Source organism: Ananas comosus, linkage group 10 (assembly GCF_001540865.1).
Source record: "Ananas comosus cultivar F153 linkage group 10, ASM154086v1, whole genome shotgun sequence".
NCBI lineage: Eukaryota > Viridiplantae > Streptophyta > Magnoliopsida > Poales > Bromeliaceae > Ananas > Ananas comosus.
This window is the reverse complement of record NC_033630.1, coordinates 12,887,400-12,908,816: the sequence shown is the minus strand read 5'-3', so window position 1 is coordinate 12,908,816 and position 21,417 is coordinate 12,887,400. Positions and strand designations below refer to the sequence as shown.

Below are 21,417 nucleotides of genomic sequence, written 5' to 3'. Positions count from 1 at the left end.
TCTCAGTTTTCGTTCAAATTAGAACGGAGGAGGTTGCTATTTATATAGTATGCAGTAGTAACGAGGGAGTTGCGATTTCTCGGGATCCGGTGCAAGGCGTGCGTCGGACGTCATTGTACTATCTGCTTGAAGATTTCGACACCTGTCCTGTCGAACAAGTAATTTTTAGCCAGTGGGGTGGATCGGCCCGTTTGGCCCAGTCCAACCAGGATTGGGCTTGGGCTTGGACTGGGTCCGCCTTTTGTAATAATTATTCTGTGCACTTGGCCTACCACGTCGGCAGTGGACCGCTTCAGTGATTTATCCACGTATTTTGAAAATAGTTCAATTTTCTGAAACTAGTCGAGCAATTCCTTAATTTGAAGCGAACCGATTGTTTTCAAAATTCAGAAACTTTTTTATCTACTAAGGTTTAAGTTCATCTCTACACAAGCATTTCCATCACCTTACTCTATTGTTATATTCGGCAATGAAAAGAACCGAGTACATTGCAATTCTCTATATATTAGTATGAGATTCTGAAACATCATCACCAAGAAATCCAAAAAAATAAAAAAATAAAAAATAAAAAATTTATAGATACTACAGGCAAAACACAACATAGCAGTGAAATCAGAAACCTCCATTAAAAAAAGGTTCAGGTTCAGCCACCGAAATACCAACACTAGGCTGTAGATTGTTGAAAATGAAAAAGAATACAACAACAACAACGAAAACACAAAAAGAAGAAGAAAAAACCCCTCCACTTTTTCTCCGGAAAGACAAATTGCTTCAGGTTGACACACGAGACCTGCACAGAAGCATCGGACTCTTGATGCGTTATTCAATGCCTCGATATCGTCTCTCGGAACTATGCATATCCCTTCGTCACGCTTTCCGTGAAATGAAAACAAAACAAAAACAACAAAACTGTGCGAAGCCGAGGCACCAAAATTACTCGGTTGATTCAAGGCCTCTTTAACTACAAAAAATGCACGTCGCACCCCCTAAAACGGCAATGAGTTAAAATGTTGAGTTGAAGAATATAAATCAGCATCATACCTTCGCAAGCTGCTATAATTTAAGTGCTACGACTAAACTTTCGCTCAAATTATCAGATAATTTAAGGAATCCTTGTGAAAGACCAGTGAACCAAATCTAGCCAAGATAGAGAATGTAAAGTAAATTATTGAAGTAGAAAGAAAAACTACAATCGTCTAGAGAATAAAAAAAGATTGGGGTAAAGAAAGGAGTTTTGCGAGCTTTGTTAGGCTGATTGAACCTTTTCATATCTGAAGGGTAGCGGCAATGGCACCAGCAAGGCTGAGGATCTCAAATGGAGGCCGGTTTTTAACCTGCTTAACGGTAAGCGGGCAGGAATCGGTGATCCAGAAGTTGCTGAGCCCGTTCTCTGGACCCACTGAAAAGATTGAGATATGACAAAGAAGTTGTAATTCCACTTCACAAAGAAATGTTTTGGTAAAGAATTCACAGTTTTAGTGCTTGGTGTATGAACTACGAAGCAAATTATGTTAAATAGCAGAAGATGATAGTGGTAAATGCAGAGGTCCCGAACTGTGCTATGGAAAATGTCCAAAACACAAGAGTGCAGAAAAACCAGTATGATGGTTCTACAACCGCAAAGAGTGATATTGCGTTTATAGTGTGTTTTCTAGAAGATGATGCTGATACATACCTCCATTATCATGCTGAAACCTCTCAAATGATCTGTTCGGAAATATACCATGAGTCACGTAGGCACTAATCTTAGCCGCTCCATGAGCTGCCAATACTTTCTGTGGAAAAAGCTACCAATTAACGCAGAATCTATGTCCAAAGAAATTATCAGTCCGCATGAAGCAAAAGAATCTTTCAAAAACGGAAGGTGAAAATAAATGAGATCTTTTTACATGATATCCCGGTGAATAGTCTATTTAGATCTATGCTGCTGTAAAAATCTGAATCATATATCTCCCATGAAAAAATGCAGTTTAATAAGTAAATGCCCCAATCTAAAGTTGGCAAGTCATACAATACATGAGCGGAGGTTGGATTTGTATTAGAAATCTGTTCTTTTGTACAGGCATTTTTTGTTTGATTACCAGGGTATATGTATGTAAGAGAAGCTACCAAAAGATTTATATGAAATCCTAAAGCACTCGTGGTGTCATTATGAATATTCAGATTTTGCAGAGGTATATATATGATTACAAAACATTCCAGAGAGTATATATGTTAATTTCTCAGAAATATCTTGTAACCAAAACGAAGAACAATGTTGATAGGCAAGAGGATGAAAAATGGATAAAATACTGACAACTTCACAAATAGAATCTTCTACCTGGCATTCAATCAAAGTGCCACCAGATTGTACCAAATCATCAACTATCACAACATGACGGCCCCTTGGATCTCCCTCCTTAATGCGAACAAACCTTCGGTCACCTTCCCTAACTTTGTTGCATATTATCTGAGAAAGAAATGATATAAGCAAGTCATCATGCCAGAGGACAGACAAGTGTAGAATAGTCATAATTAGAGAATTACCACAGGGAAGTGTTGAAGCTGCTTATGAAATCGCTTCCATGAACCATCATCTGGAAAAGCAATCGATATCTGAGAAGACAGAGAGAAATAAGTGTCACATGTGATTCCGAACTTTCGAAAATTTATAGATAACAGACTGGTTTAGATTAAGTGCCGTCTGATACCCAAATGCCAATTAGAGAAAAGGAGAAAGTTAGGAAAAGTCCGTTAGAAAATACCAGTACAAATGAATCGACTGTTTAGCACAAAAAGTTTTCCCTCCAATTAACGTAGACTCAAAATAATAAAAATCCAGCGTTTTACGAGGACAGACAGTAGTATGTGCTTAGTTGCTAATTTATTTAAGAAAAGTACACTCACATTTTCAGAATCGGGTAGCTGCTGAAGCCTACTTTTGAGCAAAGGCACTCCACTCTCAAAGCATGGCAGAACATAATCTCCAAAGTAAAACCTCTCCTGATTTGTGCAAATCCAGAAGCATTGCATGATTACTACAGATTAAAAGAAATTGAATGTGAAGGGGAAAATGATCATGTAATAAATTATTCTATCACCTGCAGGGCATGGATATCAAAAATTACTAAGCTGGTAGGTCCACCTCTTGAGATTGGTGTATTCGACAAAATTCTAGCAAGCGTGAAGGCCGTTGCTACGTCTCCTTCATCTTCCATACGCTCATAAGATCCCGTAGGGAAAAATGGAAGTACAATACTAAATGAAGAGATGAATAATCTTGGAAGAGCATAGATGATTGATAACTGCTCAAATATTACTCTGGGGGAACTAAACGATGCCAAAAAGGCTACATGTTGCCCACGAATGCCATGAGCATTTGAGATGAAAAGGTTTGGGAACCCATCCTCAAACATCCTGAAGAATAATAACATATCCAGAATTAGAGTTTCAGAAGAATCAGCTGTTTTAACCAGAACCATAGAGACATTAAATAGTAATAAATAAGCATGGGCGCCACTCTTCCAAAAGTACTTCGTGTGAGAAAATTATTTAAACCTGCAGGTACCACAGCAGAGAGTATATGCTTTCTAACTTTTTACGCTTTAATGGGTCATTTGCAAAAGCATATATTGTGTGCTAATGGGAGATAGTTTTAGTTGAAATGTCCCATTCATCATTTGATTATATCTTCAATATCATTTCCAAAATGCAGTTTATTTAACAAGTGGAAGTGATACGCATGATTTGAGGGAGAATCATATAAATGATAAGTTTTCAGAGACTTATTTGCAACAGACAGAGATTATTTGAACCAATATGCCAATATGCAAGTACCATAAAAAAGATTTAGGCTACAATGCAGTTAACCCCCTTTGTATAGCAGGACCCTTCAATAATCAAAACCTGAAGATAACACACTAGATTTATAAAGCATTGGCACTTTGGCCTCCTCTGCAGATAAAGCACATGATTTTCTAAAAAAATTGAAGGGTCATTTGAAGCTTTTCCTCAATCAGGAGGTGATTATCAAAAGGGTAAAGTGTACAATTGCCAAATTTCTGGGATTTATTCTGTGTGTTACCAAAAAAATTAATCAAAAGAAAAATTCAAAGAAGAAATGAACAATATTGACAATGACAGGAGCATTTGATGAATCTCAACAATCCAGTACACTTTTAGATTCATAAGACAACACAAAATTGAGTGCTCTAAAGCTAGTAAAGAGATCTCACCCCTCCATAATGGTGCGAAATCACAACAACAATCTCTAACACGCATTATGAGATAGTTCGAACGGGTCACAGACAAGGGCAAAGGGAACAAGGGGATCACCTCCACGAGATGGAGCGGAGCTCGATGCCGTCGCTCTCCAACACAACGCGCTCGGCGAGCTCCCTCATCTCCTCGCAGTAGAACAGCAGCACGTTCTTCTTCGGCCGCTTCGGCGCCGGCGCCACCGCCGCGGCCGCCGCCGACCCCGCCATGATCGGAGGCGAAGGAGAGATCTGCGGTATGTGCAAGTGCACTCCGAAGCCACCTCCTCCGCCTCCGCCGCCGCCGACGCACTCGGATCGGATCGCAGTAGGGCTCCACCTCGGGAGGCGGCGGCGGAGGAGGAGGGTAAGGGATCGAGGGGATCTCGACTTGTGGAGCTTCGCGAATTGTAGCCTAGGGTTAGGGTTAGGGTTTTTGGAGGGAGATGAAGAGGGAGGAGCAAACGACGCCATGTGTTTCCCCCGTGTTCGCGGCGGAGCGCTTTCTCTCTCTTCGCTCTACACTCTCTCTCTTCGTACGGCTTATGCTTACGTGGCAGGGAGATGGTCTTTGGAGTGTCTTTTTGGTAATAATATAATTTATTTAGTTACATGTAAAATTAAATTTGTAAATAATACTCAAAATTCTAAAATAGAAATGGATGATTAATTAATTACACCATCTCTTATAAAAAAAATTTTGTGTACTTTTTGTTATTCGAGATACTGTTCAATATATAAGAAATGTTGAGTTGGTAATACTGTAATAGTAACTTGATTTTATTATGAAAATTTAGTGGTATTACAATTTAGGGAACCTCTCTAAGTTAATTTCAAGAAAATCAGATTTTTTTTTTATTTGAATTGTCCCCATAAATATTAGAACCATTTGAGACAATAATATTTTGGGTGATAATCAGTGTAATCACATAAAAGTTGGACGGAGGCTATTAGCATTAGGGGTGTCAACGAGCCCAACATGAGTGAGCTGAACTGTTCATCTTCGGCTTGCCAAAAACAAACCGACTCGTTAAAGTATAAAATCAAAAAATTCAGCTCATGTTCAACTCGTATATTAATGAACCCGAAAACGCTCACAAACAATAAACTTAAAAAATAAAAAAGATATATATAAAAAATTATTTTTTTAGATCTTATTGATTAGATTTTGATGTAATTGTTGAAACTTCAAATATAAATGAGTAGTTTTATAATTGAGTTAGGTTTTTTATATTTAGGTTGGGTTAAATATTAAATAATAAAAATTTGTATTATATATATATATATTATTTATTTATATATGTAAATATAAATTAAATAAATATAAAATATATGTATTCGAGTTATTATCGAGCGAACACAAGCTAGCTGATCCCGATTCGTCTCTGGCTCGTTTATTAAATAAGCTGAAAAATTCAGCTCGTTTACTAAACAAGCAATGCGATCTTGTGTTCATTTAGGGCCGAACAACAGTTAGCCTGCGAACAATGAGTTGGATTGCCACCCCTAACTAGCATCATACTTACCATTAATTCATTAGTGAATTTATGATAACCCTCTTTGTCTTGTGAATTTTAGTTTTGGGGCAAAAATCAAGATATTGTGGTACCAAGTATGGATTCTTATATAAGTAGTGGGTATGCAATTTGTTCCAAAAGTAGCAAATGTAAACATATGGACTCAACCAATTTCATATTGGGCTAAGATTGATCCAATAAACCCCAATGGACCAAACAACTTGGGTTAAGGTAGGAATTATTTCAAATTGGCCCATTGGCTCTATGGTGCAAAATAAGTGATGGGCATGTAATTTACTGAAATTAGATTCTTAATACAAAACATCGACATGTTTATTCCATCACATATACACACTCTAGAGAGAGAGACACTTCTACACCTCTGGGTGTCAGATGAAGGACATATTAACAAATTTGAAACTGAAGGATTAACGATCAAAGTTGAGCCTTAATATTTTTTTCCTTTTTTTTTTTTTATAAAGTGTGCTTTTTTACCTATGCAAATTTTCGCTGATTTAATTCAGAATACCTACTCATGCTCAACTGGAAAACAAAAAAAAAGACATTAATCTAATCGCAAATTCACCGTTAAGATATTGAGTAGTCTCATATTGGTTATAATAATATCAAGAACCGATCCGTCCTATATATACAAAGTAAGTAGCTTCTGTAGCTATCAGTTTAAGCTTTTAAATTATAAAGTAATTTAAATTGATTATATGTTATTGAAACCACAACTCGGTAGTGCAATTGGGCCATTTTCATATATAATTTAAAAAATACATTCTCTTTTATTGTAATCAGATAGACTAACAATAACAACGACGACCACGACCACGACGACAACAACAAAAGTGATACACATAACACTTGCGGGTGGAAAAGAAAAAATAAGCACTTGGGGAAAATTATAAAAGCAAATAATCAACTTAATCAAACTGATCAAATCTCCACACTTAAACACCTAAGAAGAGTTGATCCTCCTGCAATTGGTCCGGACCTCGCCCTCCAATCCCGTCAACGGCGTGATATTCCCCATCTTGATCATCGACTTGGCGAAGTGATCGTAGAATATGCCGATGTTCGCGGCGTACAGCTCCACCAGCTGCCTCGTAGTCGCGCTTTTCGTGAACAAAATTTGGTCTGAGTTCAGCAGGCCCTTGCCGACCAAAATGTTCTTGTAATAGTAGTTGTCGAACTGTGCGGGGCTGACGTAGTCGAGCGGGAAGAGGTTGTCGTCGCTGCCCGATCGCGGGCAGCCCCACCGGAGTTGCATGGCGTACGACTCGTCCAGCGTGCTGTCGGCTAAACCGTTGCCCGACTGGTTGTACAGACGCTGGCGGAAGCTGGTGCAGCGCGAAAATCCGATAGTGTGAGCACCTGCAGTTGTTTTCATCACAACATACACTTGTTATGCATCAATTCACATTGATTGATTAATTGATTTCATGCAGGGTGTGTTGTAAATTTGAGATGTTGAATTCGGGCCCGGCCCAATCGGACACGGGCCGTAATTGTCATTTTCGGGCTGAATCTAACAAGAAAAACTTAATCGAGTCTAAAAATGCGGTAACAACTATTCATAAGATTTTGTTGCTTATCATGTGATTTTAGAATTAAGAGATGAAAAAAGAAACTCACCGGCGAGGGCGACGAGGTCGACGACGTCGAGGCCTTGGCGCTTGAACTTGGTGATGATGGTGGGGAGGGTGTTGTTCGGGGCCGGAATGTCGTTGTTGGATCCGCTTAAGCTCGCGCCCAACGAGTCCCTCCTCCCCAGTGGGACCTCCCAGTTTGGCCCACCGGCCTAAATCATCCAAAATTTTTTTTTTTCTCATAATAATAGTAATAGTAAATAGACTACAGATGTTATTTGGGACTTCTGCTTTGGTTATAAGTTTTAAATATTTTATTTACCATACATCTGACTTTTGCTTCTTAAATAAAAATTTAAATAGAAAATTACCAGACGCAGAACTTAAAAAAATTTATATAAGAATATAAACTTTTGGCTCTAAAACAAAATGCCTGTCCCGTGTCGTGCCGTGCTATTCGGGGTCTGGCGAGAAACAGCAACCGGGGTGCCGTTTAACCGGGCTAGAGGGCCATCCATATCAAGCCCAGTACTGGGCCCAGATTTTCTAACTACTGGGTCTTTTTCCTGCAACTATTGAAGGTCAAATATGTATGGAGACCCCTCAACTGTTGGTAGTTTTCTACTGGTCCCTCAACTAACTGTTTTTTGATTGAGACGCTCCTTTAATTATTTTAAAAAAAGAATTAAGTGAATTTTTTTTTTCAAATTTGTTAAATTTTTAATGATTGTTTTATGAAAAAAAATTTGTATATTGGGTACATTTTTCCTCTCTTATATATGATCAGCTTTAAGATCCGTGCGGGGGGGGGGGGGGGGGGAGGGCGAGAGGACTAACCACGACCGTCGAATAGCGGGCGGTGAGGGCCAAGATGTCGGCGCAGGATACGGTTTTTGGGCAGGCCTGCTCGACCGCGGCCTTAATGTCGTCGATGACTTCGAAACCCCTCGCCGAGTTCTTGTTTGGCTTCGACCCCTTCTCGCTCACGATGCTCCCACTACTGTCCAATAGTATGGACGCGTCACACCCCTATTTTATATATATATAACGTACGTAGTAATTACAAAAAAAAAAAACAAACAAACAAATAATTAATTAATGAGAAAGCATGCACTTACACACACACACACACACACACAACACACCAAGTATTTTGTAATTCGCAATTACATCAATGAATGAATTTGTGGTGAATAATTATATAAAAAAGTTACTTAATAGAGTGTGACACAAAATTTTTGTTAAGGGTTAATTAGTAGTTGCAGTAGTACCATTAATTTCAATGTTTAGTAATATTTTGAGGGGTAAACGTTGGTTCCTCGGAAAAGCGTGAAAAATTATTTTTTGAAAAAAAAAATTTCTTGAAGAACAAATTAAGACACTTTTATACAATTTTTACTTTCTGAATAGAAAATTTGGAAATAAAAAAAATTATGCTACTCTTTTATAAAATTTGGCGAGATCATTTTTAGAAAAAATTACTTTTTCTAAAAATCAGGTGGAGAGAAAAATTACTTTCTACAAATAGCGTTGATTATTAATTTGTTTCAATTAAGTTTCTACTGTAAATAAATATATATGTCCACTAAATTGGACGAAAATTGCCACGTGGTGATCGATGCTACAGTTTTTGTAATGAAACATAGGAATTCAATGGAGAAAATTAAAAAAGTCATGGATCATAGATTCATAGTGAAAAATTGAATAAAGATAATTAAAAGGCTATAAATGGTTAATTTATGTGCAATATATTAATTAACCCAAATTTGAGGTTCATGTATGTATGATGAATATATTATACTAGCTAGCTACAAACTAAACCAAGGGCATAATATATAATTGTCATAATTTTTTTTGCTCATTACAAAACTGAAATGACTAAAATGCCCTTACACAGCAAAGATAATTACTAATTCTCCTTAGGGTGCGTTTGGTTCGAGCTATCTTTTTAAGATTCCTAATAATTCAATTGGAATAAAAAAAATATGGCACTGCACACTAAATAATTTAGTTGGTAATATTGAATTTACTTGGGAATGAGATTTATCCCAAAGTACTAATCTCATTTTCTTGAGAGAGGATGAGTATCCTCATATTAATGGATTGAGATAATCATAATATGTCTAATCTTTTTTTTTTCTTCCTACTCACCGGCTAGCTGGTATTATTTTTCTTTACACTCTAACCTCATATCTCTCTAAACTTATTTTTTTCTCTTTCTAAACTAAGCTCTCTCTCCCCTTTTTTTTTTTTCTAAAATCTCAACTCTCTCACTCCCTCTAATCTCGATTTTATTTCTCTCCCCATTTTTTTAATTATGCTCTCTCTAACCTATGTTCTCTCTTCGTTTTTTCTAAAAAGTGTTGAAATTTTTGATAGCATTATCTAAAATTAATTAAAAAAAATTAATTAATTGTATATTTTTTGTAAATTTAAATAACATGATTAAATAATATGACCTTGCGAACCAAACACAGAAATGTCACATTTTTAGTAATAGAATGAATAGGAATAAGATTCTCAAACATCTTTCTATTCCTAGTAATCTTTCATAATACAAACCAAACGCAACCTTAATGTAATACATTATGTATATATATATATGTATATATATATATATATCATGAGGATGGAATATTCAAGTAATTTAATTAGAAATGTAACCAAACTAACCTTAACAAAGCAGTCATGGAAATGCAGCCTCAGCAAGGAAGCGGCCATTCTCGGCTCCTTGGCGACGGCTTTCGCCACCATCGACCACACGATCTCCTTCACCTGCGGGCACGATTTGTCGTAGTATTCGGGGCAAAGATACCCACCACCCAGGCTCAGAGGAGCCAAAGAGAGAACCATTAACACAGCTACAATGCCACTCATGGAGAGAGCCATTTAATATTATTCTCTATATAGAGCAAGTGTGATGAAACTTGTATGTATATGTATATATATATATGAAGGTGAACAAGTGATGAGAGAAAGAGAGAGAGAGAGAGAGATCAAGGAGGAGAGAGTAGCTAATACTTAGTTGTCTCTCTTGTGATGGATGGATATGTGTTGAGGGAGAATGGGGTTATATTTATAGCGGGGGAGAGAGTTTTGATTCATATAATAATAATATATAATAATTAAGTAAATGTGTGCATGTGAATAATAGTGCATAGAGAGAGAGAGGGAGGGAGAGAGAGAGAGAGTTTGTTGAGGGGATGGGGATGAGAAAAGGTAAAAAGCTTGTTAGTTACTTAATCCAATTTTTCCACTGTTCCATGCATTAATTAGTATACTCTTATTAATTACCAAGTCACTTTACAATTTTAGACCTGCTACTTGTAACCTTGAGTACTAGGAAGTAGGAAATGGCCAAAATATTAATATATTAATATTTCCACATGCATGGTAAATGACCAACATGCCCTTTCACAGGCGAGCATGTGCAATACTTCTCATGCTTTGACCATGGTCTCTTGGACATAATTGTAGTAGTAGAAATGCCTTGTCAACTTATATAAGATATAATTGAAGATAATGTTTAGTTAATAGGGCATATGAAAAGATGTATGCATCTCCCTGATTTATTTGCTTGCTTGCAAAGTATTAATTAGCTTACTAATTTATATTTAAGGCCCAATTAATTTATCCCTAGGTTAATGTCTTAGAACTTAATTATTTGGATATATCTTCACAAAAGAAGAGTGCCTAATTGAAGTTTTTATTTTCAAAATAACTTAATTAGTACATATATAGATGGTTATTTTGTCTTTCTCCACAGCTAGAGGATTTACATTTTTTTTACTTCTCAAATGCCTTATTATATGTAATAACTTCATAAGTAATTAATTTCAAAGAACTTCAGAAAAGTATATATGAATATATATTATTTAATTTCATACATAAAAAATAGTTTTCAAAGTAGGTTTCATACATCGATCACTTTATTTTGGCAGATCACAAAGCAGTAGATTGTAATTAGCTAGGAAACTTCCCTAATTAATTATGCAGGTGACAATACATAGGGGGGCAATAATGTCAAACTAATTGATGTTGTTATAGTACTTAAGATTAAGATTACTATATCTCTTGTGAATGAGTCACATTTGAGAAAGTTCTAATATTGGAGAAGAAGCTAGCTAGCTCTTTGCCTAGTCAAAAGTTCTAATGAGTCACACTTGAGCCCCATTAATATTTTATTGGGTTTATGTATATTTTAGTCACAAGGTTTAGAGGTGCATACCTCATGATGTGATCCATCTACAGGAGAAGAAGACCTGTGTGCACCCTCTTGAGAGGACAGCAATGAAAGCTAATTAATTGTCTTAAAAGAGAAGTTAAAAAATGGAAAAAAAAACTTCAAAAGTTCTCTAGCATTATATGTACTATTNAGTACTTAAGATTAAGATTACTATATCTCTTGTGAATGAGTCACATTTGAGAAAGTTCTAATATTGGAGAAGAAGCTAGCTAGCTCTTTGCCTAGTCAAAAGTTCTAATGAGTCACACTTGAGCCCCATTAATATTTTATTGGGTTTATGTATATTTTAGTCACAAGGTTTAGAGGTGCATACCTCATGATGTGATCCATCTACAGGAGAAGAAGACCTGTGTGCACCCTCTTGAGAGGACAGCAATGAAAGCTAATTAATTGTCTTAAAAGAGAAGTTAAAAAATGGAAAAAAAAACTTCAAAAGTTCTCTAGCATTATATGTACTATTTGCACTTTATTATCTTGTAATTAAACCTACTTTACTTTGCCTCACTCTAGTAGCTACATAAATTAAGAATTATTGTTATTTCTCTAGTTAACATGAATAGTAAGGTTTCATTATTTTAGGTCTAATGTTTTACCTTATTTATCATGGTATCATAATGAGAAATTCAGAGTTCGGATCTTATTAGGCACCTAGTCAGATGTGAGAAGAAATTTTGAATGTATAAACATTAAAATGGTAACAAAGTAGAGAACTTTTTCGAACTATGGACCATTTTGAAAATGACTATCCAATATTTTAAAAATCTGATGATTTTACTCTCTAGTCTTTCAATTTTTTTACCTGGACTCTAAATTTAGCTAATAACTTATTTCAATGAACTTATATTTGTGAGAATTATATGAAATATAGATACAAACTAAATCTGTAACGATATATATATGACGTATTTAAATTTTGAAACGAAAATGTTATTGACTGACTCAAACCAAACAAATAGAAAGATTGGATAGTGAAATCAAAAGTTTAAAAAGTTGATTAGCTTTTCCAAGATGGTTCATAATTCAAATAAGTTTTGTACGTTAATTTTTACTATAATTTTACCTATTAAAATATAACGTTCTCTAAATAGTTTTAAGTCTTTAGAAAATAACACTTATGTCATCTTATTTAACACCTATATTTTTATGTTACTGGTATTTTAGTGAGACATGCTAGAGTCATGCATGTGCTTAAACTTAACTGCATTTACATTTGACTGCACTTTTGATGCCAGCTTTTTACAGAAAATTAAACTAAGAACTAAAACACAAAAAGGCTAGTAAAAAGTGCCATACTCCTGCTGTCGGTGTCTCGATCCTTTCTTCGCTCTTGCTGTGGTTCGAGTTTTGACAGAAGTCACTTTACTCCTGCTGTCGGTGCCTCGGGTGGTATTATAACATGTTGGAATTCCAAATTTTTCGTCGGTACGGAGGTGTTGGTGCGTGAGCACTCGCTAACCATCAACTTGAAACATGTCACAAGCGGAACGAGCTTCTACCTGTCAAACGTTTATGGACCGCCAACATGGGATGGGAAAGAAGAGTTCTGTTCTGAACTCCTCGCTCTTCGTGGGGTTTGTTCCAACAGTAAATGGGTGATCTGCGGGGATTTTAACTTTACTAGAAACCAGACTGAACGCACCGGAAAACGGTGGAGCACAAAAGCGATGTTCATGTTCTCTGATCTTATTTCTAATCTTGAAGTCATTGACTTACCCATTTCCAACCAAAATTTTACTTGGTCTAATATGCAAAGCTCACCAACCCTGGCCAAGCTGGACAGATTTCTTGTTTCGACGGAATGGGATCAAGCGTTCCCGCACTGTAGGGTTTCTGCGTTATCAAGAATCACGTCCGATCACACCCCGCTAATCCTTGCTACTGGGAGTAATCCCACTCCGAGGCGATTTCGGTTTGAGAGAGTATGGCTGACCAGGGAGGACTTCTTACATAATGTACCCATTTGGTGGAACGAAATATCTGGCGAGAGGTCTGCAATACNATATATATATGAAACAATCGTTGTACTCTAAAAGCTTAAGCTGCTAGGGAACGGTGTTTAAACATTTTTATATTTAACACTCCCCCTCACGTCTGGGCTCGAAACTTTTTAATCGGCCCATGATGTGGGCTTGAATTAAATGGGAGGAAATTAATATGCTAGGAGCCTGGTGTGACTCGAACTCAGGACCTTCTGCTCTGATACCATGTGAAACAACTGTTGTACTCTAAAAGTTTAAGCTGTTAGGGAACGGTGTTTAAACATTTTTATATTTAACAATATATATATATATATATCATGAGGATATATGGAATCAAGTAATTTAATTAGAAATGTAACCAAACTAATTAACCTTAACAAAGCAGTCATGGAAATGCAGCCTCAGCAAGGAAGCGGCCATTCTCGGCTCCTTGGCGACGGCTTTCGCCACCATCGACCACACGATCTCCTTCACCTGCGGGCACGATTTGTCGTAGTATTCGGGGCAAAGATACCCACCACCCAGGCTCAGAGGAGCCAAAGAGAGAACCATTAACACAGCTACAATGCCACTCATGGAGAGAGCCATTTAATATTATTCTCTATATAGAGCAAGTGTGATGAAACTTGTATGTATATGTATATATATATATATATGAAGGTGAACAAGTGATGAAGAGAAAGAGAGAGAGAGAGAGAGAGAGAGATCAAGGAGGAGAGAGTAGCTAATACTTAGTTGTCTCTCTTGTGATGGATGGATATGTGTTGAGGGAGAACGGGGTTATATTTATAGAGGGGGAGAGAGTTTTGATTCATATAATAATAATATATAATAATTAAGTAAATGTGTGCATGTGAATAATAGTGCATAGAGAGAGAGAGGGAGGGAGAGAGAGAGAGAGTTTGTTGAGGGGATGGGGATGAGAAAAGGTAAAAAGCTTGTTAGTTACTTAATCTAATTTTTCCACAGTTCCATGCATTAATTAGTACTCTTATTAATTACCAAGTCACTTTACAATTTTAGACCTGCTACTTGTAACCTTGAGTACTAGGAAGTAGGAAATGGCCAAAATATTAATATATTAATACTAATATTAATATTTCCACATGCATGGTAAATGACCAACATGCCCTTTCACAGGAGAGCATGTGCAATACTTCTCATGCTTTGACCATGGTCTCTTGGAGATAATTGTAGTAGTAGTAGAAATGCCTTGTCAACTTATATAAGATATAATTGAAGATAATGTTTAGTTAATAGGGCATATGAAAAGATGCATGCATCTCCCTGATTTATTTGCTTGCTTGCAAAGTATTAATTAGCTTACTAATTAATATTTAAGGTCCAATTAATTTATCCCTAGGTTAAAGTCTTAGAACTTAATTATTTGAATATATATATATATATATATATATATACATATCTTCACAAAAGAAGAGTGTTAATTGAAGTTTTTATTTTCAAAATAACTTAATTAGTACATAGATGGTTATTTTGTCTTTCTCCACAGCTCGAGGATTTACATTTTTTTTATTTCTCAAATGCCTCATTATATGTAATAACTTCATAAATAATTAATTTCAAAGAACTTCAGAAAAGTATATATGAATCTATATTATTTAATTTCATACATAAAAAATAGTTTTCAAAGTAGGTTTCATACATCGATCACTTTATTTTGGCAGATCACAAAGCAGTAGATTGTAATTNATAATTAATTTCAAAGAACTTCAGAAAAGTATATATGAATATATATTATTTAATTTCATACATAAAAAATAGTTTTCAAAGTAGGTTTCATACATCGATCACTTTATTTTGGCAGATCACAAAGCAGTAGATTGTAATTAGGAAACTTCCCTAATTAATTATGCAGGTGACAATACATAGAGGGGCAATAATGTCAAACTAATTGATGTTGTTATAGTACTTAAGATTACTATATCTCTTGTGAATGAGTCACATTTGAGAAAGTTCTAATATTGGAGAAGAAGCTAGCTAGCTCTTTGCCTAGTCAAAAGTTCTAATGAGTCACACTTGAGCCCCATTAATATTTTATTGGGTTTATGTATATTTTAGTCACAAGGTTTAGAGGTGCATACCTCATGATGTGATCCATCTACAGGAAAAGAAGACCTGTGTGCACCCTCTTGAGAGGACAGCAATGATAGCTAATTAATTGTCTTAAAAGAGAAGTTAAAAAATGGAAAAAAAAACTTCAAAAGTTCTCTAGCATTATATGTACTATTGCACTTTATTATCTTGTAATTAAACCTACTTTACTTTGCCCTCACTCTAGTAGCTACATAAATTAAGAATTATTGTTATTTCTCTAGTTAACATGAATAGTAAGGTTTCATTATTTTAGGTCTAATGTTTTACCTTATTTATCATGGTATCATAATGAGAAATTCAGAGTTCGGATCTTATTAGGCTCCTAGTCAGATGTGAGAAGAAATTTTGAATGTATAAACATTAAAATGGTAACAAAGTAGAGAACTTTTTCGAACTATGGACCATTTTGAAAATGACTATCCAATATTTTAAAAATCTGACGATTTTACTCTCTAGTCTTTCAATTTTTTTACCTTGACTCTAAATTTAGCCAATCACTTATTTCAATAAACTTATAGTTGTGAGAATTATATGGAATATACTAGCTAACTCTGTAACGATATATATATGACGTATTTAAATTTTGAAGCGAAATGTTATTAACCGACTCAAACCAAACAAATAGAAAGATTGGATAGTGAAATCAAAAGTTTAAAAAGTTGGATAGCTTTTCCAAGATGGTTCATAGCTCAGATAAGTTTTGTACGTTAAGTTTTACTATAATTTTACCGATTAAAATATAACGTTCTCTAATAGTTTTAAGTCTTTAGAAAATAACACTTATGTCATCTTATTTAACACCTATATTTTTATGTTGCTGGTATTTTAGTGAGACATGCTAGAGTCATGCATGTACCTAAACTTAACTGCCTTTACATTTGACTGCACTTTTGATGCCAGCTTTTTACAGAAAATTAAATTAACTAAGAACTAATTAAACCACAAAAAGGCCAGTAAAAAGTGCCATACTTTGTGTAGTAAATTACAATTTAATTATGACAAATTAAGGGACTTATATATACTAAAGTTTCTTTTTTTCTAAGGAAAAGGAAAGAAAAAAACAAAGCTTCATCTCTCATCAAAGATAAGGAGGGTTTAGTAGATGACAGCGAAAGCAGGAATACCTGCCCTTTGACTAAGTGCATGGCATCCTCTCAAGTCCCTTTCCTTTCTCCTTCCTGATTTTATTGCAATAGAAAATAGCTTTTTAGGAGAAGCTTCATGCTGAATAAGTCAAAATAATGAATGTTTTCATGTCATATATATAATTTATGTAGCAGGTAACTTAACCACACACTAACACACTTATACATTTAGCTAGAAGAGAATTGGTCTATGATCTCTTCTTGCATGGAAGCTCATGCTATGATTTTATATTATTTTATTTATCTTTTCCCTTTTTTTTAAAANCTTTATATATAAGTTTGCATATATAGTAGTAAAGAGGCTGGTCATTTTATGCAATTATCGATTTATTAGTTTTTATTTGAGTAAATAAATAATATCTTATTTAATCTGTATGTACATGACATAAAAATAATTTAATAATTGATAAATAAATAGTATAATAATTAGATGTGTACAACTACAAAACAATAATGCAGTCTCGAGTTTTGCTTTAATCAATGCTTTTTAATAAAATTTTAAGCTTTCACTTTAAACTATAAATTTACAATTTAATAGTAAAATAGTTAAAAACGTAACCAATTAATGTGCCTAGCTTGGTGAAATTTCACGTCCAGTACAGTTTGTGGGCACTATGAGTAGTTAATTTGTTCGGGGACGTTTAACAAATTTATTCGTCCTTTTTGGATCTAATTATTTTTACTTTTATTACTTAGGCTTCACAATTTTTAAAGCAACAGTGAATTGAGGTGATGCTATATGATGTGATAGTCCAACACTCCAACTTAATCAATTGCCCAAATTTGACACGGTAAAAATGTTTTATAACGTGGTGTGACATTTAATGATAATAATAATAATAACAATAATATGTTTGTCTAATTATTCGAGCCGTGAGATACAATTAAACATTAGGAAATTAAACCTGTTGCTTAACAATTAATTAACATTATGATTGAATTAAAAAAAAGAAAACTTGTTTTGAATAATAGTCCAATATATCCAAATTACTAAGATTTTTAAAATGAAACTTAATTTGGATTTTTTTTTTTTAATGAATGGTAATGTTTGTTATGTAGATCGATGTAATGAAACTGTATATCACTAAAGCCTAGCTAGTTTGGTATTGCGGTAGATAAAAGTAACTAAAAGCGTTCGTAATAAATGCATTTTTTTGGGTCTTTTTGATGTCGCGATTAGTTTTGATTTCAAAGCTGGTTTTGGAGATTAAAAGCTAATTCTAAACAAAATAATTTGTCGCGAAAAGCGTTTGTTAATCAATTAAAAAGGCTTTATTTGGATCACCAAATGATCGAAAGCTATAAACTCAAAATTTTATACTAATCAAAATGTTAATCCAATCGAAAGGAAACAACCAATTCTTTCAAAAAAAGAAAAAGTTGATAGATACTGCACGTGCACACACCCTCATATTCAAGCGTAGAGTGATTTGAAGGTATCAACCAACTGATTTACAGTAGTGAGATGGTAAAATGTATTTTCCATTGAGAGATCGATCGATTCACCCATCGTATTCGAGGGTCCTTAATTCAAGTGCAACAACTACATATGAATTGTTGGTAATGACTAATGACCCCATAATTAATGGTCCGTGTAAATGTTTAATATGATTGAGGGGGACTTAGTGTAACAATTGGTACACTTATTTTCTTATATATGTACCTTGTACCTCCGAAAAATTTATGTGTGTTGGGGGGATGGGGACTTAAAATCCACCAAACAATTGCCATCTTATTTTTTGCATGTTGAAGCTAAAATATTGTCTCTTGCGGAATCTAAAATTTCAAGCTAATCGAAAATTAATTGAAGCCATGGTCCCTAACTTTTCACCCTAATTTCAAATTATTTTATGGCTACAATTAGTAATGCTATATATACTTACATGCATAACTTATAAGGATATCGAGAAAGAAATCCAACCATTAAATTTCGTTGTTTGTAAAATGGTGTAGAATTAGTTAGTGAGCATAGTATTGTGTGTTTCAATTAATTAAGATCCATCTTTAGAAACAATGTTAACTCTAATAAAATTTACCACATTAACACCATCAAATTTTGCCGGTGGCTATTTCACTTAGAATTAATGGTATTTTTAATAGCAAGACCTAATGCTAAAGTTAAAAACTTAGATATTAGGAGAAAAAGAAAAAAAAAATCGACAACTAAACAAAAAGAAAACATAGTGATTAAAGGGTGGTGTCGCATCGTTGGTGCCTCTGTTAAAAATAAGCAACCAATTCACTTATATAAAGTGTACAAATATAGCAATCAGAGATCTCGATTTTGACTCGGTCTAACTAATTTCACGCCACTTCAAATATGACTCGGCTCATCTCAGCCTCACGCCATTTCAAACGCTACTCAATCCAACCTGACTTCTCGCCACAGGATAAGATCGATGCTGGCTCAGTTGGAAAGTGGTGATGCAATTAGCCCTAATACTCAATAGGTCCTTAAAATTATATTCTTTAGTTCTTAGAACATTGTGAATGAACATGCTAGTACTAAGAAGATGATCCAAGGTGTCTCTAGGGTTTACTATTATTTACTATCATTACTAACTTTTAGTCACTTCATAAAACATTATTATTATCATANGTTTGTAAAATGGTGTAGAATTAGTTAGTGAGCATAGTATTGTGTGTTTCAATTAATTAAGATCCATCTTTAGAAACAATGTTAACTCTAATAAAATTACCACATTAACACCAACAAATTTTGCCGGTGGCTATTTCACTTAATTAGAATTAATGGTACTTTCAATAGTAAGACCTAATGCTAAAGTTAAAAACTTAGATATAAGGAGAAAAAGAAAAAAAAAATCGACAACTAATTAAACTAAAAGAAAACATAGTGATTAAAGGGTGGTGTCGCATCGTTGGTGCCTTTGTTAAAAATAAGCAACCAATTCACTTATATAAAGTGTACAAATATAGCAACCAAAGATCTCGATTGTGACTCGGCCTAACTAATTTCACGCCACTTCAAACATGACTCGGCTCATCTCAGCCTTACGCCATTTCAAACGCCACTCAATCCAACCTGACTTTTCGCCACAGGATAAGATTGATGCTGGCTCAGTTGGAAAGTGGCGATGCAATTAGCCCTAATACTCAATAGGTCCTTAAAATTATATTCTTTAGTTCTTGGAACATTGTGAATGAATAGGCTAGTACTAAGAAGATGATCCAAGGTGTCTCAAGGGTTTACTATTATTTACTATCATTACTAACTTTTAGTCACTTCATAAAACATTATTATTATCATAGAGAAAGGTGTGCTGGGGAAAAGTAGTACTGACCCATGTGAAATGTTGTTGATTCCTCTTCTTTTTTTTTTTTAAAAAAATGGATTTGATACCTACTCTCTTCAATAGTCAAAATAGGGGAGGAGATTTAAAATGAGTAACTCATTTGTGCTATCAATAGTGCAATTAATCAACTTTGACCTTCTAACTAATTTGTGTGTTTGCTTCTGTGTAAGCAGTACCATACCTAGAAATTATTGCTTGCACTAGACGCATCACATGGCACACTTAATTAATATCCAATAGATAAGATCTACAACATAAAATTACCTACATATATGAAAAAGGAGGGGAAACAAATAGTACTATGTGAATTATTTTAGCCCCATTATGCTTAGCCACCTGAATTTTAAAAACTTTTTTGAGAAAACACATATTTTGCATAAATTTACACTTAAATTGTTTTAATGATTGTTAATTATAGAACCACACAATTAATAAGAAACCAACAAGTATATATCCAAACTTTACGATTTGTGATATGTCGCATTTAAACATCATCGACCATATTTAAAAAATCAGAATCTTATTTTGAGACCTCTGTAATTGAATTACAGGAGCGTAGCGTATATATGACACGTACGTACGAATACATCAGGTGCAGGGAAAATAATTTCCCTCAACATACACCTTGTTATGATAAGATGTTGTTGCACCAATTTAGTGTTGCACCTACCCAACAACTGCACCAGAGATTGCGGACAACTTTGACTAGGGCTCCTTAGGGCACAATTATTTACAACACTTTATTCGCAATTTAGTACAACCATGCATATATATATATATATATATATATATATAGTATAACTATAGAAGGCCCTAGGATTTGATTCTTTTTACACATGCGTTATTAATTATTGCATGTAATAAGAAAGAATATATGAGCACACTATCATGGGGAAAAGATATTGACCATCATGTTTAGGATATGGAACCTTTAGAACGTTATGATTTTGTCTTCAAGGTAATATATTATATATATATATATATATATAGGTTTAGAATATATGTAGGAAATATTAGTCTATCCAAACAATGACTACTGGGTCAGTTGCATGCTTATATTAAATTGTCTAGGTGGTTTCTTAGCGGGTGTTTGTTTGACTAAAACCGGTGAGAGATGAAGTGGTTTTCGATCATATACATATTATTATGTTTATTGTTTGATTAACTGTTATTTTATCTTCGATTGAAACTCAAACTTTTTGAAATACCTTAATTGATTTTGGCCTATTCAGAGCAGAGGTCAATTACGAAAAAAAAAAAGTGATCAGAAA

At 34.5% G+C, this 21,417-nt stretch overlaps 2 protein-coding genes across 7 annotated transcripts; both read right to left on the bottom strand.

Moving 5' to 3' along the window:
- On the bottom strand, window positions 551-4,810 carry LOC109716571 (ribose-phosphate pyrophosphokinase 4-like). Of its 5 annotated transcripts, XR_002217969.1 has the most exons (9): window positions 4,315-4,806; window positions 3,081-3,396; window positions 2,887-2,982; window positions 2,527-2,595; window positions 2,321-2,449; window positions 1,676-1,775; window positions 1,262-1,399; window positions 1,042-1,137; window positions 602-790 (listed from the first exon to the last, which is right to left on the bottom strand). XR_002217969.1 is itself a non-coding variant. In XM_020242096.1 (8 exons), the coding sequence occupies exons 1-7, from the start codon at window positions 4,707-4,709 to the stop codon at window positions 1,266-1,268; spliced, it is 1,239 nt and encodes a 412-aa protein (XP_020097685.1). In that variant the 5' UTR covers window positions 4,710-4,806; the 3' UTR covers window positions 551-790; window positions 1,262-1,265. The 5 variants fall into 5 exon arrangements, 4 of the variants coding, with proteins under 4 accessions (XP_020097685.1, XP_020097682.1, XP_020097684.1 ...); XM_020242096.1 differs by lacking the exon at window positions 1,042-1,137 and having other exon boundaries at window positions 551-790; XM_020242093.1 differs by having other exon boundaries at window positions 602-1,137.
- On the bottom strand, window positions 6,495-14,233 carry LOC109716845 (peroxidase 72-like). Of its 2 annotated transcripts, none has more exons than XM_020242447.1 (4): window positions 13,945-14,233; window positions 8,185-8,376; window positions 7,394-7,559; window positions 6,495-7,132 (listed from the first exon to the last, which is right to left on the bottom strand). In XM_020242447.1, exons 1-4 carry the CDS (start codon window positions 14,158-14,160, stop codon window positions 6,717-6,719), a joined length of 990 nt encoding a protein of 329 aa, XP_020098036.1. In that variant the 5' UTR covers window positions 14,161-14,233; the 3' UTR covers window positions 6,495-6,716. The 2 variants fall into 2 exon arrangements, with proteins under 2 accessions (XP_020098036.1, XP_020098035.1); XM_020242446.1 differs by lacking the exon at window positions 13,945-14,233 and adding an exon at window positions 10,021-10,407.